At 36.2% G+C, this 26482-nt stretch overlaps 1 protein-coding gene across 1 annotated transcript in view; it reads right to left on the bottom strand.

Annotated features, from left to right (window-relative positions):
* The window catches only part of LOC103512467 (kinesin-like protein GA13060), a 55280-nt gene that overhangs the window by 18377 nt on the left and 10421 nt on the right, over positions 1-26482 (bottom strand). Inside the window, 1 exon segment of the mRNA XM_026825924.1 lies at positions 3184-3393. Within this exon segment, the coding sequence (XP_026681725.1) occupies positions 3184-3393 (210 nt within the window).

The following is a 26482-nucleotide window of genomic DNA, read 5'->3' on the forward strand; positions in this document are numbered from 1 at the left end:
AAAAAGTCTACTGCCGTTTGCATCAGCAACAGAATTTAAATGCGAGTTGTTTCCTATAGGTAATGTATTGTATATGAGAATAAAGGGAGAACGGGCTCTAGTCTTGATTTTAAATCAATACATGAAAGATGAAAGTAAAATCAAAAATCAAATCAATAATAACAATAATAAACTGAATATTAAACAAATTAGGTAGGTACATAGGTAGGTACTGATTTTCTTGGAACACGATCGAATAAACTACGGGCTAAAAAATTCCCGGAGGGACGGGCCCAGCTTGTTTGAGCTCTCATCCTCTTTCTTTCTCACTCATTCTTCCTCTATCTCTTCTGTTCTTCCTTCTTTCTGTAAGGCTCCTTTTTGCCCCCTTTGTACCTTTTCTTCCCCTTTTGTCCCCTTTTTGTTCGAGGAATTCTCATGTGGGATTCTCTGCATTCCCTTATAGTCTTGGAAAAAATCCCGTATACGTTCTTTCTTATGGTACTTACTTTTATTCTTACGAGGCTCTTAAACGTTAACTTACATAGATCACAAGTCAAAACTTACTTAACTTGGTACTTTACTTATTAAGCTGTGTCCAAACATAGTCGACGATCGCCGATCGACATCGTGGTCGATCGATGTTGACTGAAACCGTACCTCGACAACATAGATTCACCTCGTCGATCGACCATCGATGTCGAAGGACGGGCGTCGACTATTTGTGGATGTAGTACGTAAATATTCATACAAGGTAGTTATTTTAAAGTGAAGTTTTTCAGTTAAGTAAGTAATGTTCCACATACATAGAGTTATAGACCCTAATAATCTCTAATTCGACAGCATTTCATGACTGAAAATACGAGGTTGGGACAAACTCTCTCTTGAGTTGACACTTCTTATCTCTGAAAATATCCAGAGATAGAAACATGTGCGATACGTAGGCCACAAGAGATAGCCCGACATTTCTTTGCTCGTCTTGTCTTGCATGAAATACGGCGACAGAATTCTAAATATATTTTTTGATACGAAAAAAAGAGACCAAGGAGAGAGACTTTGACGGAAAAAAAGAGAACGTACGAGAGAAAAAGTTTGGTATTGACAAAAATACGAAGAGAAAAAAAAGTTGGAGGAAAGTTAATAAGTTTGCTTTCCTTTCCGTTCGTTCGACTTTCATTAAAATTGACATCCGAACAAGAAGTCGAATTTCGGAAATAAAATTTCCAAATGATTTGAAATCGCTGGTTCGAATGACTAGAAGAACTTTTTTTTAAATAAAGCGCTTTAACTACAAGTTCATTCGCGTAGAAGAACTTTTGCATTTGAAAGTTAAACAATTTTGTTTCAAGTGTACCTATCTTCTGAATTCCGGGAAATAGGTATTTGAAGGAAAAGTACCTCTGATAGTCGTAAAAAATATATGGTTCGGCCGTTATTCCGGACCAAAGTTCCGCTATTTAGGGCTATACACTAGATATAAATAATTTCCTGCCTAAGACCAAGTCCCAAAACAGCCATTAAACATTCTTTAACACCCCAGAAACAAGTTCCTTCCCAATTTGGTATTTGCTGCTGTACTTACACGAAATGTCAAAATAAAATCGATTAGGGGAAAACTGTGAAAAATCAAGTGAAAATTATAACAAACTAAAAGCATTATAAACCAATTAGGTGGTTCTCCCTTTTGAGACAGGAAACATATTTCTTTTTTACTTTTTTCCCAAACAAAAGGAGGAGAAGGTCATAAATTATTTTTTGAAAACGGAAAATCCATTTAAAATTTTGGGCGCCGCTATTGAGAAAGACTATAAGACCTTTGAAGGCTTTTTTCTATTAATGACTCAACAGTTTGACTCCCTCTCTTGTTCTGAGTGCAGAAAATGTCATCAATAAGGGTTGACTAGGAAAGTTCTCCTCCAGGTCCTAAATTAAACTGGAAAAATTTCCATCTCGTTCATTGAATGTCCAGCCCAAAAATTAACTTCCAGAATCAATTATTCCCGCACTACTTAGGTATGTACAATTGTAAATAAGTATATACATAGGAAGAATTGAAAATGTTTTTAATGAGATAAAAATGCAACAGACAACGCTCAAAGTTAAGGTAAGGGCACACTAACTTGATAACGACGTAAAGTTTATAATAATAAGGGGCCCAACTTTGAAGGGTTCTTGAGATGATTTTTTTTTTACAAACTTTTGGCCAAATCTAAGTGAAAGTTCACAATTGCACAGACAGTGATGTTTCAGCTACAAGGTGATTGTGGAAATAATGGGCACGAGTAAAGCCGTCTCGAAAACAAACCTTTCAGGACTAGGTATACCAAACCTATAGATACTACTTAATACTATGGTATTGTGAAGGATGTTGGGAGAAGGAGACGAGATAAAGAAAGGTAGGTACATAGGTATATTCAAACCAAGAGAATACCTACACACCTAACGTAGACCGTACAACATAATTTGTTATTAGTAAACGATGTAGGTAAGTAATTTTATGACAATTATCAACCTTTGTCTTTGCGTAACGTAGACCGTACAACATAATTTGTTATTAGTAAACGATGTAGGTAAGTAATTTTATGACAATTATCAACCTTTGTCTTTGAAATTAATATCCGAAACAATAAACAGCGAAACATCCTTGTCTTTGAAACAACTGTACAGCATACCAAGTCACTAGAAAGTCCCAATAAGAAGGGAGCTTCATTGGAAAAAGGCAAAGTGGGGAATAAGGTAAACATAATTCATAACGAAGTTAATTTCTCTTACTGTCAAGGCGAAATAATTTCCCTCTTACGCATTGTTTTGTTTAGAAATTTGTAATTAAGTATTGTTCGTTAAAAGTAATGAAATTTCGAAATCTCCTTGTTTCCAGAACCTAGGTACCTATCTTCAAACCCAAGTATCATTCAAACATGATGTAAAATTATTAAGGAAATTAAAGTAAGTTTGATGTCGGAATAGCTCACTGAGAGTGAAAAAAAAAAAAAAAATTGACAGGGCGCCACAAGTTTAGGGGGGAAGAACTCTTTTAATGGGTTACTCCCCCTGATTTAGGCTGTTAGAATGCTATATTAATATTATAGTGTTGAGCTTCCCAATATAGAGTTCAATATTAGAATGCCGGAACCAAAGTCACCAGATTAGGCTGTCGGCACCCTAGTTTTTTCTCAGTGCTCAGAGTAGCGTAGCTCAGCTTACCTGTGGTTCATCAGAGAAGATGGCATCAAAGGCGAACATTTTGGGCGCCGCCACCCCCACTCTTCGCTCTTCAGGGGCGCCATTTTGAATCCCAATCCCTCCCGGCTCCAATAGAGTGATCTGCCGCTTCCTGCTGTCCACACTGAGGAATGGGGGTGAAGCTGACGTCAGCGAATCATCGGCTTTGGAGATTTTCAACATCACTTTCACCTGTAACAGAAAAGAATGAAAAATTGTAAGAGAATTTGTACTGTCAAGGCGAAATAATTTCCCTCTTACGCATTGTTTTGTTTAGAAATTTGTAATTAAGTATTGTTCGTTAAAGTAATGAAATTTCGAAATCTCCTTGTTTCCAGAACCTAGGTACCTATCTTCAAACCCAAGTATCATTCAAACATGATGTAAAATTATTAAGGAAATTAAAGTAAGTTTGATGTCGGAATAGCTCACTGAGAGTGAAAAAAAAAAAAAAAATTGACAGGGTGCCACAAGTTTAGGGTGGAAGAACTCTTTTAATGGGTTACTCCCCCTGATTTAGGCTGTTAGAATGCTATATTAATATTATAGTGTTGAGCTTCCCAATATAGAGTTCAATATTAGAATGCCGGAACCAAAGTCACCAGATTAGGCTGTCGGCACCCTAGTTTTTTCTCAGTGCTCAGAGTAGCGTAGCTCAGCTTACCTGTGGTTCATCAGAGAAGATGGCATCAAAGGCGAACATTTTGGGCGCCGCCACCCCCACTCTTCGCTCTTCAGGGGCGGGTATAGTGGACGGGCTATTGTATTCCCTTCGGTGTTGTCTGTCTGTCTGTCCACATAGAGGGACTTATGTTAAGCTACGCTGTATATGAGGCAAAGGCTATTTACTATAACTGAATGCTCTGTCATAGATTAATGTCTTTTTTTCTCTCTCAAAAAATATATGTAGGTATTTTTTTAAGCATTTTCCAATACGATACAGAATATTGTTCAATTGTGTTGTTTCACAATACGTTATTTATGTCTTGTCAAACATTCTAATTCGAAAATATCAACACCTAAATCCAGTAGCAACCTTTATGGCTTTGTTTGTAACTAGGGTTGCCAACTTTTTTTTCGGCATATACGGTACAAACTAGCAAAATGGTGAAAAAATACGGATTTCCCGATTTTTACCCGGAACTAAGGCATGCATAGGCCTAGAGATCCAGATTTATGAATCATGCTGCATGCACCTGTACGCTGTACGTTATACATTCGTACTAGTACGTTACTACCTACACTACACTACCTACTGGGGAGAGTGGGGTAATTGTGCGCACCTAAGCACCAACTGATATTCTAAGGTCCCTGTTTAAGCTAGAGAGTCAAATAAAAAACAATTCATACAAGGTAGTTATTAAAGTGAAGTTTTTCAGTTAAGTAAGTAATGTTCCACATACATAGAGTTATAGACCCTAATAATCTCTAATTCGATAGCATTTCATGACTGAAAATACGAGGTTGGGACAAACTCTCTCTTGAGTTGACACTTCTTATCTCTGAAAATATCCAGAGATAGAAACATGTGCGATACGTAGGCCACAAGAGATAGCCCGACATTTCTTTGCTCGTCTTGTCTTGCATGAAATACGGCGACAGAATTCTAAATATATTTTTTGATACGAAAAAAAGAGACCAAGGAGAGAGACTTTGACGGAAAAAAAGAGAACGTACGAGAGAAAAAGTTTGGTATTGACAAAAATACGAAGAGAAAAAAAAGTTGGAGGAAAGTTAATAAGTTTGCTTTCCTTTCCGTTCGTTCGACTTTCATTAAAATTGACATCCGAACAAGAAGTCGAATTTCGGAAATAAAATTTCCAAATGATTTGAAATCGCTGGTTCGAATGACTAGAAGAACTTTTTTTTAAATAAAGCGCTTTAACTACAAGTTCATTCGCGTAGAAGAACTTTTGCATTTGAAAGTTAAACAATTTTGTTTCAAGTGTACCTATCTAAAATAAAGCGCTTTAACTACAAGTTCATTCGCGTAGAAGAACTTTTGCATTTGAAAGTTAAACAATTTTGTTTCAAGTGTACCTATCTTCTGAATTCCGGGAAATAGGTATTTGAAGGAAAAGTACCTCTGATAGTCGTAAAAAATATATGGTTCGGCCGTTATTCCGGACCAAAGTTCCGCTATTTAGGGCTATACACTAGATATAAATAATTTCCTGCCTAAGACCAAGTCCCAAAACAGCCATTAAACATTCTTTAACACCCCCAGAAACAAGTTTCTTCCCAATTTGGTATTTGCTGCTGTACTTACACGAAATGTCAAAATAAAATCGATTAGGGGAAAACTGTGAAAAATCAAGTGAAAATTATAACAAACTAAAAGCATTATAAACCAATTAGGTGGTTCTCCCTTTTGAGACAGGAAACATATTTCTTTTTTACTTTTTTCCCAAACAAAAGGAGGAGAAGGTCATAAATTATTTTTTGAAAACGGAAAATCCATTTAAAATTTTGGGCGCCGCTATTGAGAAAGACTATAAGACCTTTGAAGGCTTTTTTCTATTAATGACTCAACAGTTTGACTCCCTCTCTTGTTCTGAGTGCAGAAAATGTCATCAATAAGGGTTGACTAGGAAAGTTCTCCTCCAGGTCCTAAATTAAACTGGAAAAATTTCCATCTCGTTCATTGAATGTCCAGCCCAAAAATTAACTTCCAGAATCAATTATTCCCGCACTACTTAGGTATGTACAATTGTAAATAAGTATATACATAGGAAGAATTGAAAATGTTTTTAATGAGATAAAAATGCAACAGACAACGCTCAAAGTTAAGGTAAGGGCACACTAACTTGATAACGACGTAAAGTTTATAATAATAAGGGGCCCAACTTTGAAGGGTTCTTGAGATGATTTTTTTTTTACAAACTTTTGGCCAAATCTAAGTGAAAGTTCACAATTGCACAGACAGTGATGTTTCAGCTACAAGGTGATTGTGGAAATAATGGGCACGAGTAAAGCCGTCTCGAAAACAAACCTTTCAGGACTAGGTATACCAAACCTATAGATACTACTTAATACTAAATACTATGGTATTGTGAAGGATGTTGGGAGAAGGAGACGAGATAAAGAAAGGTAGGTAGGTACATAGGTATATTCAAACCAAGAGAATACCTACACACCTCAGCAACGTTATTGGGGAGCGGCCATCGGGGATCGCGAATTCTCTTTGGTCTATCTAATATTATATTCATGGAATAAAATCTGCCACTTTTGTTTGGTATTGTGAAGGATGTTGGGAGAAGGAGACGAGATAAAGAAAGGTAGGTACATAGGTATATTCAAACCAAGAGAATACCTACACACCTAACGTAGACCGTACAACATAATTTGTTATTAGTAAACGATATGACAATTATCAACCTTTGTCTTTGAAATATCCGAAACATTAAACAGCGAAACATTTGAAACAACTGTACAGCATACCAAGTCACTAGAAAGTCCAAATAAGAAGGGAGCTTCATTGGAAAAAGGCAAAGTGGGGAATAAGGTAAACATAATTCATAACGAAGTTAATTTCTCTTACTGTCAAGGCGAAATAATTTCCCTCTTACGCATTGTTTTGTTTAGAAATTTGTAATTAAGTATTGTTCGTTAAAGTAATGAAATTTCGAAATCTCCTTGTTTCCAGAACCTACCTATCTTCAAACCCAAGTATCATTCAAACATGATGTAAAATTATTAAGGAAAAGTAAGTTTGATGTCGGAATAGCTCACTGAGAGTGAAAAAAAAAAAAAAAATTGACAGGGTGCCACAAGTTTAGGGTGGAAGAACTCTTTTAATGGGTTACTCCCCCTGATTTAGGCTGTTAGAATGCTATATTAATATTATAGTGTTGAGCTTCCCAATATAGAGTTCAATATTAGAATGCCGGAACCAAAGTCACCAGATTAGGCTGTCGGCACCCTAGTTTTTTCTCAGTGCTCAGAGTAGCGTAGCTCAGCTTACCTGTGGTTCATCAGAGAAGATGGCATCAAAGGCGAACATTTTGGGCGCCGCCACCCCCACTCTTCGCTCTTCAGGGGCGCCATTTTGAATCCCAATCCCTCCCGGCTCCAATAGAGTGATCTGCCGCTTCCTGCTGTCCACACTGAGGAATGGGGGTGAAGCTGAGGAGGGGAAATTTGGCACATCCACCGTAAAGAAAAAGTAAAATTTGGCACACCCACCAAAACTAATGGGGAAATTTGGCACATCCACCAAAACTGAAGGGAAAATTTTACACATCCACCAAATCTGAAGGGAAAATTTGGCACATCCACCAACACTGAAGGGAAAATTTGACACATATACTAAAAATGAGAAGGGGAAATTTGGCACATCCACCGTAAAGAAAAAGTAAAATTTGACACATCCACCAAAACTGAAAGGAAATTTGGCACATCCACCGTAAAGAAAAAGTAAAATTTGGCACACCCACCAAAACTAATGGGGAAATTTGGCACATCCACCAAAACTGAAGGGAAAATTTTACACATCCACCAAAACTGATGGGGAAATTTGGCACATCCACCAACACTGAAGGGAAAATTTGGCACATCCACCAAAACTGAAGGGAAAATTTGGCACATCCACCAACACTGAAGGGAAAATTTGACACATCCACCAAAACTGAAGGGAAAATTTGACACATATACTAAAAATGAGAAGGGGAAATTTGGCACATTCACCGTAAGGAAAAAGTAAAATTTGACACATCCACCAAAACTGAAGGGAAATTTGGCACATCCACCAAAACTGAAAGGAAATTTGGCATATCTATTAAAACTAATGAAAAATAACGTGTAGAAAGATTACCTAAAAAAGTCTACTGCCGTTTGCATCAGCAACAGAATTTAAATGCGAGTTGTTTCCTATAGGTAATGTATTGTATATGAGTTCAGGGGCGCCATTTTGAATCCCAATCCCTCCCGGCTCCAATAGAGTGATCTGCCGCTTCCTGCTGTCCACACTGAGGAATGGGGGTGAAGCTGAGGAGGCCGCTGACGTCAGCGAATCATCGGCTTTGGAGATTTTCAACATCACTTTCACCTGTAACAGAAAAGAATGAAAAATTGTAAGAGAATTTGTAGGATAGGATCTAAATGACGAGGGCCGAGTGGATTGGAACACATCACATGCCTTCAGGCACACTCCATTTGTCAAGGGTCTAGCTAGGTTTACCTTTGGATCAAAGTATATAATTTGAGGAAACCATTTAGCTCAGTTATGTCTGTTATACATTCGCAGATACTGTTTATGCGTAGAATATGTGAAACATACTGGGGACTAAGGAGAAAATCTGGTACCTACCATGAAGTCGATCGCCGCCAAAAAGGCTGACAATAGAGACCCAATCAATTAGATTAGCCCAAGTAAATGAAAATTAAATACAATTATAATACTAAGAAAAGAAGATGGATAAAGAGAGAATGGAATGAGCATGATGGTAACGACTTTAAGTTACTGTCGGATAATTTATGTGTATGCTCATTGTTCACTTTGGTATACGCACTATATCTTCATTCTTGTTTTTTATTCAATATATTTTTTTTAAGCATTTTCCAACACGATACAGAATAATATTGTTCAATTGTGTTGTTTCACAATACCTACGTTATTTATGTCTTGTCAAACATTCTAATTCGAAAATATCAACACCTAAATCCAGTAGCAACCTTTATGGCTTTGTTTGTAACTGTTTTTTATTCTCTCAACTTCCTAGGTTGTACTTCCTCAGGCTTCTACGCGGATATGGGATGTGATGTGGGATACATGATGTATTTCCTTCCTAATCGTGAGATACCGTAGGTATATTGCGGGAAAACATTCTGATAAAAATGTTTTTGTGGGTATGTAGTAGGTGCTCACAAAACTGTAACTTCAGAAGAATAGAAGAGATCTAAGGTAGTTCTCTCATTATGTCCTGGGCTAACTACTTAGTACTTACATATTTTTATCTATCAATTAATATTTCTTCTATTTTTCCCAAAGAAGAAATACGTAGGTACTTATACGAATATGTAGAACTGCAATTAGGCCCTCTGTCTGGAATAGGATACTCTAATGCTTCCTGCAAATATGTTTCTTCTATTTTTCCCAAAGTAGAAATACGTAGGTACTTATACGAATATGTAGAACTGCAATTAGGCCCTCTGTCTGGAATAGGATACTCTAATGCTTCCTGCAAATATCACGATTTCATCATGTTATGACTCAACGAAACCATGACAATGATTGGGAAACAAGCACCCGAAAATAAATGGGAACTCATTGTGCAGTATTTCTTCGTCTTGGAAAAGCTTTTATGAAAATTATTATCTTAAAAGAAAGCTCCCTGTATAGATATTCACATAGCATACGTAATATATCAGGAGAAGATGTTTTTATTTTCTTTCCTGGGTTATTTTTAGGCTCATTATCTTCTTTGTAAAGTAATTAGCTTGAAATAAGTAGACTTCCGAGTATTTACTTAGCTTTTCGGAGCCTGTGTGGAAAGAATGCTTGAAAAGAAAGCATTAAGGTTGCTGGAAAACCAAAAGCTAAAAATGCAGGGATTTAGATTCGAGTGTTCAGAAATTTTGCGTCGATCATTATTATGTTTAATTAAGCTCTGGTTTTGCAACTATGGCATGACGTAGTTGACACTTTATCTAGTGCCTACAAAGGACACCATGAGGATTCAATCCTTACCTTCCTTCAAAATTATGTAAACTGGGTCAGTTTTTATTAATCCCGATTCTCATAACAAACAGGAAAATCCTCGTAAAGAATAAGTAGACTTCCGAGTATTTACTTAGCTTTTTGGAGCCTGTGTGGAAAGAATGCTTGAAAATAAAGCATTAAGGTTGTTGGAAACACCAATAGCTAAAAATGCAGGGATTTAGATTCGAGTGTTCAGAATGTTTAATTAAGCTCTGGTTTTGAAACTATGGCATGACGTATTTGACACTTTATCTAGTGCCTACAAAGGACACCATGAGGAATCAATCCTTACCTTCCTTCAAAACTATGTAAACTGGGTCAGTTTTTATTAATCCCGATTCTCATAACAAACAGGAAAATCCTCGTAAAACTGCTCAGACATGTACGATAATGAGAGAAGGGTATCAAAAACCCGACGGTAACGACAACTGAACGCATACCCTCTTTATGCAATCCGCCATAAAAAGCATGGTACGATAATGAGAGAAGGGTATCAAAAACCCGACGGTAACGACAACTGAACGCATACCCTCTTTATGCAATCCGCCATAAAAAGCATGGAAGCACTAGTTTAGTGTTGGAAAAACACCTCGCTGACATGATTCCCTAGCATAACCATCCAGAGAGTTGGGTATAAAATTTTATGGCTTTTTCGAAGTGTTGAAATATTTCGTGACATATTTTTATGGCAGTTAAAGTTTTCCTTTATGAATTCGAGTTTAAAAAAATCTCGTGTTTTTTCTACCTCGGCGTTCTAGTTTTATTAAGACAATAAATAAAAGATGTGAGCGTGGTTTTCACTTCAACAAGAAGGGAAGAAGGTGAGAGTTATTCACACAAGTGCGAGTGCAATCATACCTTAGTGCCTACTCGTACTTGGGATTTTATGAACAACATCACTTTAGAAAATTGTCGGAATACTTTTTTTATGAGACTCCAACGCCTCACATCATGCTCCAGCCTTATAATTTTCAAAAGACTTTTGATATCATGGAGAAAATTGCATAACATAGGTAATAAATAATAAGGCCAGTTTCACGAGCATACGGTTTTCATTCGGTTAGGTTAGTAATTGGAACCTAAGAGAGGCTCTGAATCAGACCAAAAATGTGCCTATTCACCTCAGTCAGCACAATGAAACTGACAGGTTTTAAAACTTTCAAACTATCATGTATACTCGAATGGATAGATAGAGAATTGATAGAATCCTGGCTTCAAAATTGATAAGGAATACTGGATTTAAGATAGGTAGAAGGGTGCTTTATGAAACGGAAGGAAATGTCTGGGATCTAGAAATGGGAAATGCAGTGGATTGTTTTAGGAGCGGAAGTGCTTAGTGGGGAGAAATTTACATCCAACTATCTATGAAGGGGCAGAAAGTTGAAAGTTTTGATGGCTGATTGATGGGGCGATTGTGAAGTACAACTGACACCTGGAGAAAAATAGTGATTGAACTTTTTCTTTATGATATTCATCCCTTTATATTCAAGGTAATATTTACAGGAAGACCCTTTAAATCGCTAATATTTTTTATTTGCGTTGAAAAAGAACTCACTTTTCTTTATGATAATAACGGCAGTGCCTACATTTTGGACTACCTATTTTGGAGTATACAGCCTCAAAAATCAACAGCTTTAGTACAGCCGCTGCATTTCTGAAGAGGAAAAGCGGCACTTTTCCTATATTCTAACATTTCTAATCCGACTTTTCAAGTTTCTTTTGCACCGTGCACCGTCAGAAACGCACAATCACACGCACCTAAATTCAGACTGTCAAAGCGGTGATAAATGATTTAAATTTATCAAGAAGGGGGGCTTGAGTTTTTCCAGCAAAGATTTTTCATTTCAACAACCCCCTAAACAATATACAGACGTTAAAAAAATATTCATATGGCTTTGGGTGTAATGCATTTCGTCGCTTGAATTTTCCCATTACTTATGTAGGGATTTTTATTCTTACATACCATTATCCTGATGAAGAAAGCCTAGTGAAATGAAGAAGTACCTTCCTAATCCTAATGTCATGTCATTTTTCTTCAAAGTGGAAAGCAAAAGGAACCATCACCGACACCAGTTGATTATGTATTTTGGCAGTCTCATCTTTCACCAGTTTTCTATTATTTTTTAGTACTGACCTATTCATAGCAAATCTTCATAAAACACTCAAAAGACGGAAGTAAAAACGTGTAAGAAAATTTGATTCTTCCAGTTCACTTTAACTACGAGGTAGGTACCTTTATGAAAAATCTTCATGTCCAATGTCTACTGAGTAAAACTCTTTTTCTGTCTTCGAGCTTGATCTCTATTTTGTCATTTCGTGTACCTACAGCAAACTCGTAGAATACGAGTAGCATTCGTTATAGCAGCATACATGTCTCGTTATAGCACAGATGAGAGAGAATATAACTGAATGCTACCTTGCTACCCTACGATAGATCACGTACGAAGAAATTGCTCTCCACCTCCGCGTGCCGTATGTTGGATTTCTATTTAAATTTCAAATGTGTACGCACAGCATGCAGTGAGAAACCGAGGATGCAGAAGGCAGTCGAAACAGACATGCTGTCTAGAAATTTGAATGGAATCTAGACACCAAAATTGGATTGAAAATTTGGCTCATTCACCAAAAAAAAAAAAAAAAAAAAAAAAAAAAAAAATTCCCTCTCTCTCTTTCTCACCCTCATTACTCATTCTCAATGTGGACTTTCGCATGATATCTGCAGTGTACCATCACCATGAAGCCCCACACATACCGCATGCAATGGCTGAAAGAATAGAAGCAGGTTTAGATATGAAGTGCTGACACTTTGTTTGAGCTCATTGTTGAACAAATCGTTTGTTTACTTACTTCATCTGAAGATAGTGTAGTTTATAAATATAGTGAAGTTTATACCTAATTAACTAAACTTGAAAAGTATGGCGCGAGTAAAGAGTACTTTACCTACTTTCTGTTTTTCATCGCAGGACTTTCTAGCTGTCGAGTGTTTGACACATCCACTAATTTCACTAATACCAGGTTAACCAGGTACATACTAAGTAATAGAGAATACATATTTTTATTGTTACCTATCCATTAATTGGGTAGATTCATAATTTCACACCCAAATTTATTTATAATTCTTTGTATATTTGTTTGGACTAGGTAGGTACTAAATTTTATAATAATGTTGGAATGATGATACCTTACTAGACATTTGGGTAGTAGATAAGTCCTAATGTCTACTATGCAAGAGAAGGCCTATGTGAAAAGGTAAGTTTCTGAAGTTTTTCTTCATCCGATGAGGGGGCAATAAAGAAAATTCAAAAACAACAATCCGTCTCAAGTTGGAAATAAGGGTGTGCATGGAAACGAAATATAGTGAAGTTAATACCTAATTAACTATTAAACTTGAAATGTATGGCGCGAGTAAAGAGTACTTTACCTACTTTCCGTTTTTCATCGCAGGACTTTCCAGCAGTCGAGTGTTTGACACATCCACTAATTTCTAATTTCACTAATACCAGGTTAACCAGGTACATACTAAGTAATAGAGAATACATAATTTTATTGTTGTACCTATCCATTAATTGGGTAGATTCATAATTTCACACACAAATTTATTTATAATTCTTTGTAGGTATATTTGTTTGGATTAGGTAGGTACTAAATTTTATAATAATGTTGGAATGATGATACCTTACTAGACATTTGGGTAGTAGGTAAGTCCTAATGTCTACTATGCAAGAGAAGGCCTATGAGAAAAGGTAAGTTTCTGGAGTTTTTCTTCATCCGATGAGGGGGGCAATAAAGAAAATTCAAAAACAACAATCCGTCTCAAGTTGGAAATAAGGGTGTGCATGGAAACACAAACTGGGGGAGAATATTTAGGCTATATGTATAGATATATACAAAGGTAGGTAAAGTAGGTAGGTATGTAGGTGATAGGTACGTGGTTACCCTACATATCACCGTGATATTACACTTTTCATAATGCTCTGAAGAATGCCGAAATAATAAGGCCAGTTTCACAAGCATATACGGTTTTCATTCGGTTAGGTTAGTTATTGGAACCTAAGAGAGGCTCTGAATCAGACCAAAAATGTGCCTATTCACCTCAGTCAGCACAATGAAACTGACAGGTTTTAAAACTTTCAAACTCTCATGTATACTCGAATGGATAGACAATTGATAGAATCCTGGCTTCAAAATTGATAAGGAATACTGGATTTAAGATAGAAGGGTGCTTTATGAAACGGAAGGAAATGTCTGGGATCTAGAAATGGGAAATGCAGTGGATTGTTTTAGGAGCGGAAGTGCTTAGGGAACGGTATGAGCTAGAGGCTTGAAATTTGGTATGTAGTTCACAAATGTGACAAGGATGCAACAGAAAACGTTTAGTTACGGGTTTTTGGACGGATTTCAACCGTTTTTTGGCGGTTTTCAGCTATACCGACTAAACAGTTAGAGATATCGTAAAAGTTAGGGTAAAATAATACTCAAATAAGCATCATTCAATAGGATAAGGAAAGTCGTGTGATATGTTTAACAGATTTTTTTCATAAAGCTAAATCAAAATTTTGAAGGTGTACCTTCAAAATCAAGCCCCCCCAAACATTTAGGCAAGAACCGCCTATGGTTATTTATGTCTTGTCAAACATTCTAATTCGAAAATATCAACACCTAAATCCAGTAGCAACCTTTATGGCTTTGTTTGTAACTGAACTATAGACATCAAGAAAATACGGAGGTACAGATCTAACTATAGATTTTGTAAAAATATCGTCGTTTCAACAAAAGATTGGGTAACTATGTACCTATAGGTAAAAACCTTTTCGGTGGACGGGAATCAGTGAAAGGGTTACTGTATGAATTACTTGCCAAATGAATAACCATCCAACCTTATAGCAACCAGTACGAGAACTTTTGAAACATCAGTTGTGTTACAAGAGCTTTTGTTTGTTTTAGACGAAACTGACTTGTTAAGAATTTGTAAGAGTTCACAAAAAATAACAGCAGCAACAAAAACAAGGGAAATAAGTTTAATTATTTTACGGAAAATGTGAAGGGGTTTAAAAGAAGAGGTTTTTTTTCCAAGGGGTTTGTTTAGAGATACGGATTGTTCCGGGAAATAACGTACGGTTGGCAACCCTATTTGTAACTGAACTATATGTAGACATCAAGAAAATACGGAGGTACAGATCTAGATTTTGTAAAATATCGTCGTTTCAACAAAAGATTGGGTAACTAGGTATGTATAGGTAAAAACCTTTTCGGTGGACGGGAATCAGTTAAAGGGTTACTGTATGAATTACATGCCAAATGAATAACCATCTAACCTTAGCAACCAGTACGAGAACTTTTGAAACATCAGATGTGTTACGAAAGCTTTTGTTTGTTTTAGACGAAACTGACTTGTTAAGAATTTGTAAGAGTTCACAAAAAATAACAGCAGGAACAAAACAAGGGAAATAAGTTTAATTATTTTACGGAAAATGTGAAGGGGTTTAAAAGAAGAGGTTTTTTTTCCAAGGGGTTTGTTTAGAGGTGCAAGTCAGGACTTCAAATTTAAATTTAAGTGAAAAACAAAAAAATGATCTCTGACATTTTGTTGGTGAAATTGTTGAATAATTTTTCTTTTTTGTGTGATTGTTTTGGGGTCGTTGCAAAATTAGTTGAGTGTGATATGGAAGAGGCAAAAACAAACTAGATAATACCTTGTTACCTGTCTTGTTACCTACCTTGTTACCTGCCTTGTTACCTGCCTCGTTACCTGCCTTGTTACCTGCCTTGTTACCTGTCTTGTTACCTACCTTGTTACCTGCCTTGTTACCTGCCTCGTTACCTGCCTTGTTACCTGCCTTGTTACCTGCCTTGGCAAAATTAGGTAGCTGCAGACTACGTAAGTTTAAATGAAATCTTTTCGAATCAAAATGCTGTTTTTGTATGGATTTTGGAGACCTTTGTAGGCTCAAATTAGGTAGGTAGGTATGCAAAATTAGGTAGCTGCAGACTACATAAGTTTAAATGAAATCTTTTCGAATCAAAATGCTGTTTTTGTATGGATTTTGGAGACCTTTGTAGGCTCAAATTAGGTAGGTAGGTATACATACCTAGATTTATTTCTTCCATACGCACCTGTGCACAATTTTAAATCTTTAACTTTCCCTTTCTTTTTCTCCTTCTCCCTCTTACACTTCTTTTTCTCCCTTTTCCCTTTTTTCAGCATTTCTGTCTAAAAATTATGCTTTTACAGAAAGCTAATTCCTTATCTTGCACGTTTTTTTTTTCCTCGCACAATATGAAATTTAAAACCGCACGTCTATTCCCGACCCGAGAAGTAATAAACGTCAGTTGACAGGCTTTTGGACAATATGAAATTTAAAACCGCACGTCTATTCCCGACCCGAGAAGTAATAAACGTCAGTTGACAGGCTTTTGGCCTTTTTTTACAAGCTAGAGATGATGTTTTTTGCTTAAAATTTATTGACTTTAAAAAGAGCTGAAATTTTTTTCATTTAACTTTATTAGGAAAAGGCGAAAATTCAAATTGTCTTGAAGATAATTTTGTTCAGTTTTTGACATTCTTTGAAAATTGTTGCTTCTAAAAATATATGTAGTAATAAGGTACCTACCTAATATTTTTTAATGTTATTACGATGAGTACTAAAACCTTTAGTACCTAACTTATCTACAGTCCATACTTGGATCTTGGCATGAAAAACATCCTGAGGAGGAGGAGCCCTTTTCAGATGTTTCATATGGGGATAAGGCGTTGTTATCAAATTAGCGAAACACTCGTATCCCGTCTGAAGACATTTTATAATGAGAAGTTCAAATATTATCGTTTCTGATTAGCACCCTCCTTTTTGTCAGGTTGTCAGCTTTTTATCTTGAACAACAAAACATCAGTGGAGTGGGGCCTTTACTGTTGTACCTTCTCCCATATGGAAACTGAACTTCGGCATAAGAGTACTGACTAGAGAACTAGGGAAGTATTACACGAGTAAAAGAAGGATAATTATACTTGTAACTTGCATTCACAAAGAAGATAATAAACATGATTTATTTTATTTGAGAAAGGTCGCTAAAGGAAAGAAACCTTTGGAAAAAACATCCATGTGTGAATGTGCGTTGCAGAACAATGTTCAAACTATGCCTATAAGATTCACCTTCTATTCTAAAGGTCAATACATAACAAGACACCTCCAAGGTAAATATCAACTTATACAGGCAACTAATAATATTACCTACCAACCTACTTATTGTACCTTCTCGTATATGAGTCAGCAAAAGGCCACAGAGCAAATTTGATGAACAAAACAAATGTATAAATTTCCTAAAAGAATTACCTACTTACATACAAGTATGTACAAAAGGTACTTACTTACAGAGCTATGTAGAGTAAGAACCTAATACATTCTGAATTTCCGGACTCATAAGGAGAATACCAATCTTTCAAGAAAAGCTACAAAGAAGTTTGGGGAGTGCACAGTGTCAAAAGCTTTCCAAACTTCCAATCCCCTGCGCGTGGCAAGAGTCCCAGGTGAATCTAAAGAGAATTTCAATTCGAAGTCTTTCAGAATTTGAATAATTCGCGTGACCCGATGAAGAAAATCATGAAAAGAAGAAACGTAGGTAGGTAGGCGAGAGAATCACACACGTAATAAAGTGAAAATATTCCGAGGAGTCAAAGGAAGGCGAGAAAGAAAATGGAAGAGGAAAGACCAGTCCGTCTCTCTCTTTCTCTCTCTCTCTCTCACCCTCATTACTCATTCTCAATGTGGACTTTCGCATGATATCTGCAGTGTACCATCACCATGAAGCCCCACATTATAGTCTATATGTATAGATATATACAAAGGTAACTAAAGTATATAGGTAGGTATGTAGGTGATAGGTACGTGGTTACCCTACATATCACCGTGATATTACACTTTTCATAATGCTCTGAAGAATGCCGAAATTATAACTGGAATAGAATATGAAATGGAGGTTCATATCCTATATCCTACCGAAACGCTAGGCCAAATATTCAATTCAATAAAGCGAAAAACGTTTTGGTACATATTTAAGTTAGGGTTAGGAAGGTAGGTATATGATTACGAGTTCGTTAGTACTAATGTACTTATAGTCGGTACACAATATGGGTACTTCCAACAAAAATGCCTACATTTTTGCTGGTACATACTACAAAATAAACCTATTGTTGAGTTCGGCCAATTTCCTCTATTGACCAAATTTATATAAAAGGGGAATTTTCCAAGGGAGTTCTCGTTTTCAATTTCAAATGGCCATCAATCCTAACCCCATTGTTCGAGCTTACATTTTTGTTGGTACATACTACAAAATAAACCTATTGTTGAGTTCGGCCAATTTCCTCTATGGACCAAATTTATATAAAAGGGGAATTGGTACATAGGTACTACAAAATAAACCTATTGTTGAGTTCGGCCAATTTCCTCTATGGACCAAATTTATATAAAAGGGGAATTTTCCAAGGGAGTTCTCGTTTTCAATTTCAAATGGCCATCAATCCTAACCCCATTGTTCGAGCAAAGTACCTAGCTATACCTATAGGTTATTTCAACTTAATTAAAATTTCAATCATGTTGATTCCCTCCTCACAGAGTGTTGAATAAATCAAGAAATAATATTTCTCGGGCCACGAGCTTTCTCGCTGGGGTTGGAAATAAAATGGTGAATTATTATAAAATTATTGCCATACGAGGCTCCAGGGACACATTGGGAAAATTTCAAATACGTTTCTGTTCTTCGCAGTTACACGAAAGCGTACCATATTTTTAAAATTTTGAAAATGTATCCTTTCCTTGTTCCTCTTTTAGTTTTATGTGACTCTTTTTTAATTGAACAAGACTTGGCGAAAGCTGACTATTTGGTTAGTTTTTCAGGAAGCTTTTGAGTGTCTTCCGTACGCCTATTACAGGAAAAGTCTCTTAAAATTAAAAGAACTCACTTGTAGTTTGCCCAAGTTTTACTATTTACTGACAATTTGGACTGGAAAGTTAAAAAGGCTTTGGTGGTAAAGGGACTTTGCTCTTTACTGTTTCAGAAAGCTATCTAGGAAACATTTTAACTTTTGTCATGGAGGGATACTTGGAAGAACTATAGCTAGTTAGCTAGCCGCTAGCCTACTAAAAATATGTTAGTAAAACCTGTTGTTCAGATGACAACGTCAAACTTAATTGTTATTGAATCTTACTGATCTTAGACCCAGCTCGCCTTCTTTTTCTCAACATTGACCACACCCTGTATATGTCTGCGTTTATATTTTTACCTACAAAATAAACAAGAACATACATAGCCGTACATACTGGCATAGCATCCAAGCATTGTGTTGGTACAATACTTCTCCATCATCCCTGCATTTCCCGTGTATTCCCTCGAGATAGCTAAAAGGCTTAGAGGTTTTTTTCCTATATTGATTTTAGACCATCACTCATCTTTCTAATCCATAATACAAACCTTTAGCTTTCGAATTCGTGTAATAAAAATTTCTCCTAGGCTTTTTAGATTATATCTATGCCTTTTTCGATATTTCATGAATTTTTCTATTTTTACCGTCGAATATTTGAGAAAGAAGATAGGTACCACCTACTTGAGGGATAATAGATGGGTTTGAAATAACCCAATTTTCTTGTAAAGTTATCTTTGAGTGTGGGTACGTTTCTGTTCTTCGCAGTTACACGAAAGCGTACCATATTTTTAAAATTTTGAAAAATGTATCCTTTCCTTGTTTCTCTTTTAGTTTTATGTGACTCTTTTTTAATTGAACAAGACTTGGCGAAAGCTGACTATTTGGTTAGTTTTTCAGGAAGCTTTTGAGTGCTTGAAATCTGCAAGTGTAGAGGAAGATATAGGGGCCTTTTTAGCATCGGCTAGGCTGATATTGCGCTTTCTTTACTCGATAACTCGAATAATCTGAATTTTTGTATATTCGACGAAGATGTCATAGAGGAAGATATAGGGGCCTTTTTAGCATCGGCTAGGCTGATATTGCGCTTTCTTTACTCGATAACTCGAATAATCTGAATTTTTGTCACCTTGTCTTTGCAAGTTCCAGATTCATGCACAAAATTTCGATACAATTAATGATGTGCAAAACATAAAGCTCGATATCATTCTCCAGCCTATATTGCACTGTGTGTTGTCAAGGGGGAACACCACATTCCTTATTCCCTAATCCATAATACAAACCTTTAGCTTTCGAATTCGTGTAATAAAAAATTCTCCTAGGCTTTTTAGATTATATCTATGCCTTTTTCGATATTTCTTGAAATTTTTCTATTTTTACCGTCGAATATTTGAGAAAGAAGATAGGTACCACCTATACTTGAGGGATAATAGATGGGTTTGAAATAACCCAATTTTCTTGTAAAGTTATCTTTGAGTGTGATATGGAAGAGGCACCTCGATATCATTCTCCAGCTTATATTGCACTGTGTGTTGTCAAGGGGGAACACCACATTCCTTATTCCTATACATACATCATATATACTCGTATATCTACTGCTGGAGGTGATGTAATCAAATCAGGGTATGAATACACAATTTTCTGAATAAATTTCCCTAAATACATATAGGTATGTGATGGAAATCTGAGGGAAAACTTCATTTCCTTTCATCATTTTGATACACATTTCTTTCTTATATCAGTTAGTTAGACAGGTAGGTAGGTGTGTACCTAGGTAGGCTTGCCAAACGTCCCGAATTGGCCGGGACAGTCCCGAATTTCAGGGGGTGTCCCGGCGTCCCGTTCAGTTTTTCTATATAATACCTCGTTACCTGCCTTGTTACCAGAATACAAGAAATATGTAGAGATAGCTGGGTAGGATATGTATCATTATTTGTTTTTGTCTAACCACTACTTTCAACTGTCCAAAAATAAAATATTAATGACTAATCTGCAGAGCTTTCCTATATCACTGTCCAAAACAGAAACTTTCGAGCAACTCACAACACAATGTGAAAAATAAGAGACAAGATAAACGTATAAAAGGTGAGCATTTTCTGAAAGTTTTTATCAAGACCCAAAAACAGAAAAGGCAGAAAAAAGTATACATTGTAGGAAATGAGAGAGAACAAATTCATAACTTTGGTCTGAACTTTTTATTTTGTGAGTGAGATGTGGTGTTGGTGGTGGGGATATACATTGTAGGAAATGAGAGAGAACAAATTCATAACTTTGGTCTGAACTTTTTATTTTGTGAGTGAGATGTGGTGTTGGTGGTGGGCAAGAGACAAGATAAACGTATAAAAGGTGAGCATTTTCTGAAAGTTTTTATCAAGACCCAAAAACAGAAAGGCAGAAAAAAGTATACATTGTAGGAAATGAGAGAACAAATTCATAACTTTGGTCTGAACTTTTTATTTTGTGAGTGAGATGTGGTGTTGGTGGTGGGTGAGAGAGTGTGGAGGTGAAATTCCATGTCATGTCATATCAAAATTCTTCCTTCATTAAAATTCACTCGGAGGACATTGCAAGCCAGGAAAAGTTGGAGTGGCGGTGAGGGGGCTTTTATAATCCCATACCCAAAATAGTAATTCCTAGGATTATTATTGTACCCTTGGTATTCTATCCCTTCTCCGGGTTTAGTTTGGGGATTTATTGCAACAATTTTACAGTTAGTCTGGGAGGCTTTGTGAAGGGGGAATTTTCAATATTTGAATTTTCCAAACGAGTAATTTTTGTCAGGATTGTAGCCGGCCCAAATGTTCGCTTGGATTTGTCCGCAATGAAATAACAACTATATAATACCTCGTTACCTGCCTTGTTACCAGAATACAAGAAATCTGTAGAGATAGCTGGGTAGGATATGTATCATTATTTGTTTTTGTCTACCCACTACTTTCAACCTGTCCAAAAATAAAATATTAATGACTAATCTGCAGAGCTTTCCTATATCACTGTCCAAAACAGAAACTTTCGAGCAACTCACAACACCATTGCACTGTGTGTTGTCAAGGGGGAACACCACATTCCTTATTCCTATACATACATCATATTATTATATACTTGTATATCTACTGGTGGAGCTGATGTAATCAAATCAGGGTATGAATACACAATTTTCTGAATAAATTTCCCTAAATAGGTATGTGATGGAAATCTGAGGGAAAACTTCATTTCCTTTCATCATTTTGATACACATTTCTTTCTTATATCAGTTAGTTAGACAGGTACATACATCATATATACTCGTATATCTACTGCTGGAGCTGATGTAATCAAATCAGGGTATGAATACACAATTTTCTGAATAAATTTCCCTTTTACAGACTATTCCCCTATTCTTTTCTTTATGCCTCTTTTATAGTTTTTTATGTCGGTCTTGATTTGAACAACATATTGTATCAGTTCAACTACTTGCGAAGCAATTGACCAAGAAAATATCGCCTAATAGGAGGGGAGGACATAAGTAGGAACTTTATACCTTTACGGGGGTTACCTTTTAGCTTTTAGTACGAAATTTATGGACAAAGTACCTACTTACCTACTTCTCTTAGTAAGAACTGTAGAGAGTTATGTGGTAGTAGGTAAATCAGTATTATTCCCCAGTAGAGGATCAGAGAAACCGAGTAAAGCTCTTATTCGCTCCCCAAGACAGATTTGTTTACTTTGTAGGTTATCTTAGTAAGAACTGTAGAGAGTTATGTGGTAGTAGGTAAATCAATATTATTCCCCAGTAGAGGATCAGAGAAACCGAGTAAAGCTCTTATTCGCTCCCCAAGACAGATTTGTTTACTTTGTAGGAATAGTCATCAATAGTTGACCTTATTATTTTACGTCACTCCCACTCCAATCTGCATTACTGATTTCCATCTTGGAGTTCAGTGAAGGTTTTAATTTATTAGACCAACCCACTATCCATCAATCACTGCTTTCTGGGTTTAACCAAGGTTAGGTCACCCCAACCTCCTGCACTGAGTTCTGGCTCCAATGACCTTATTAATCCAAAATCTCCAGCACTGCTTTCTGACTCCGGGGTATCGTTGATAAAAGCATACTGCATTACTGATTTCCATCTTGGAGTTAGTGAAGGTTTTAATTTATTAGACCAAACCTATCCATCACTGCTTTCTGGGTTTAACCAAGGTTAGGTCACCCCAACCTGCTGCACTGAGTTCTGGCTCCAATGACCTTATTAATCCAAAATCTCCAGCACTGCTTTCTGACTCCGGGGTATCGTTGATAAAAGCATAACCACTATCCATCAATCACTGTTTTCTGAGTTTAACCAAGGTTAGGTCACCCCGACCTCTTGCACTGAGTTCTGGCTCCAATGACCTTATTAATCCAAAATCTCCAGCACTGCTTTCTGACTCCGGGGTATCGTTGATAAAAGCATAAGCTTCGACTCCCTTGAGAGACATGAAAATGAATACACAACTTTCGTTTATAGAAAAACACAACGGAATTACGAAAAATTAAAATAAAATTTTACGATCTCTGACTTTAGCGTTAAAGTTCAGAGAAAGTTTACTTTTATACTTCCCATTCTTTGCCCTCGTTTTTTCCCAACTTGGGCCTCAAGCTGTTTTTATTTCAGTCTTCATCTGCTTTTCTTCTGCGGTTTTCCCTTTTTTCTGATGATAAAAAAAAACCTCCCTGAAAGATTCTTTTTGCAATTAAAAACACAAACATCTAGGTAGGTGTGGTGAAGTCTCACATTTTGATTTGTATACCAGAAAACCTCAGTTTCACGGTGGAAATAGATGCGGCAAAGTATTTCAGTTTTCATCTGCTTCGTGTATTAGGAATTTTTTTTTCTTCCTTTGTAATGATTTTTGTATTTAATGGAGTATGAGGATAGGAAACAAGAGGAATCCAACTCTAATGATGTTTGGAATAGGTATTGTAATAATTACCTATGTATCACCATAAGAAAGATATGTACCTACATACCTCTGGGAAGAAACCTATTACCTACATATACCTGCTGATTTACTGAACTGACATCTGACATGCCTATTTGACTATTCAAAGAGTAAGTAGGTTTAAGGTATTAAAAACTCCTCTAAACAGGATAGTTCCTTGACGGTTGTCCAGATGGACACTTTGTATTAGTACATATTTTATTGACAACGCAAAACAAGTGGTACGAATTCTTAGATAGAGTATAGGTAAGTACTAGATAAGTACGAACTCTTAGATAGAGTATAGTTAGGTAGGTAGGTACTGCTAGAAAATAGGTCTGTACTCTGTAGGATAATGTAGGTCCCGAGGTCCGGAGAACCCACGAGCAAAACATGATCTCAGCAAGCCCAACAACCAAGGGTCAAAATTCAGGCCAACAGGTAACGTGAAAACTCAGTGAATTTCCATGTAAAATATTCATTATTCATCCCAATAGATTCTTCATCTGCTTCGTGTATTAGGATTTTTTTTTCTTCCTTTGTAATGATTTTTGTATTTAATGGAGTATGAGGATAGGAAACAAGAGGAATCCAACATCCAACTCTAATGATGTTTGGAAACGCAACATGCTGAATATGGACACGTGTGATATAAGAGAAAATCTCGAAAAAAATTTTGATCATAACTTCTAAAGTCAGAATAATGTTGGCCATTATGAAGGTTTTTATTATTATTGTTATAGACAACGCAAAACAAATGGTATACGAACTCTTAGATAGAGTATTGTTAGGTATAGGTACTGCTAGAAAACAGGTCTGTAGGATAATGTAGGTCCCGAGGTCCGGAGAACCCAAGAGCAAAACATGATCTCTGCAAGCCCAACCAAGGGTCAAAATTCAGGCCAACAGGTAACGTGAAAACTCAGTGAATTTCCATGTAAAATATTCATTATTCATCCCAATAGATTTCCTCCTCCTCCTCCCCCAACACCTAATAAAGCTGTCAATTAAATTCTCTAGGTACGAAAATAGGTTTTAGGTAGGTACCTATCTTGCTTCATATTTCCTATTGTGAAGAAGATGCAAATTCATCAGGGAAATCCAAACCAAATCCTAACTCCCTCAAAAGTGGAAGTTACCTCCCAATGAAATGGAAGAACTTCGTATCTGACAAAATGATGAATTTTACCCTTCAAATATTTTGTAGAAAAAGCTTCGTAACTTCGCATAGGTACCTATGTATAATGTATATGAGTGTCATAAGTCTCCAGTTGGGTGGAAGAGCTTACTAAGTAAGAATTCTGCCATTAAAGCCTTAAAAAAGTCTCATTGAGACAGTTGGACTATAGGTAGGTAAAATTAACGCCCCTGTACAGGAAAACCTTTGCAAACTCCGGTATTGTAATAATTACCTATGTATCACCATAAGAAAGATATGTACCTATATACCTCTCGGAAGAAACCTATTACCTACATATACCTACTGATTTACTGAACTGACATCTGACATGCCTATTTGACTATTCAAAGAGTAAGTATAGGTATAAGGTATTAAAAACTCCTCTAAACAGGATAGTTCCTTGACGGTTGTCCAGATGGACACTTTGTATTAGTACATATTTTATTAATACTGTACCTAGGCAGAAGATTTTTCAATTTTTTTCATTAAACAGAATCGTGACACGATTTAATTACCCTACATCCGAACTGTGCACCCGTTTCTGTCACTTAGGCAGAAGATTTTTCAATTTTTTTCATTAAACAGAATCGTGACACGATTTAATTACCCTACATCCGAACTGTGCACCCGTTTCTGTATTTTTTATCGATTACTTGATTAAAATTCTCATATTATATTTCTCATACCTACTCATTTGACTTGTAATAACTATACCTATTTACCTATGCACAGAGGTACCTTATGGGAAGGTATTTGGTATTCAAGCCCTGTTGCCGGACATTACTGCACAAGCCGGCTAAATAGCGGTCTAAAGACCGATTACTGAATTAAAATTCTCATATTTCTCATACCTACTCATTTGACTTGTAATAACTATACCTATTTACCTATGCACAGAGGTACCTTATGGGAAGGTATTTGGTATTTATCGATTACCTACTTGATTAAAATTCTCATATTATATTTCTCATACCTACTTATTTGACTTGTAATAACTATACCTATTTACCTATGTACAGAGGTACCTTATGGGAAGGTATTTGGTATTCAAGCCCTGTTGCCGGACATTACTGCACAAGCCGGCTAAATAGCGGTCTAAAGACAAACCAAGTGAGCAAAAAAATTTTCGATTTGAGTAGGCACATAGGTAATTATTTATTTTATGAGAACCTGGGTACGTCTAATATAACTACAATAGGTAAAACTTTAGAATTTACAATTCATTGTGTCGACCTATCTTCTGACAACTATAAGTAGATATTTGCCAGACAATGTTTCATTATTTCTCCAGGCTTTTTACCAAAATGAGAAACAAAATGATTATGAATTCGAAGTATTGTACGCATTGTCTGCTGGAAAGCCATAGAACAAAAGTACCCAAACTTGGTTCTCTAAAAGATACACAAAACACAAAGAAGACTCTGTATAACTGTACAAAGACGACCGGAAAGAGGAAAGACTAAAATTAGACAAATATAAAAACAAAGTTTTAATATTTTTTCTACGAAAAAAAAAAAAAAAACAAAACGTCAAGATAAAAAAAGAAA

Source organism: Diaphorina citri, unplaced genomic scaffold (assembly GCF_000475195.1).
Source record: "Diaphorina citri unplaced genomic scaffold, Diaci psyllid genome assembly version 1.1 scaffold841, whole genome shotgun sequence".
NCBI lineage: Eukaryota > Metazoa > Arthropoda > Insecta > Hemiptera > Psyllidae > Diaphorina > Diaphorina citri.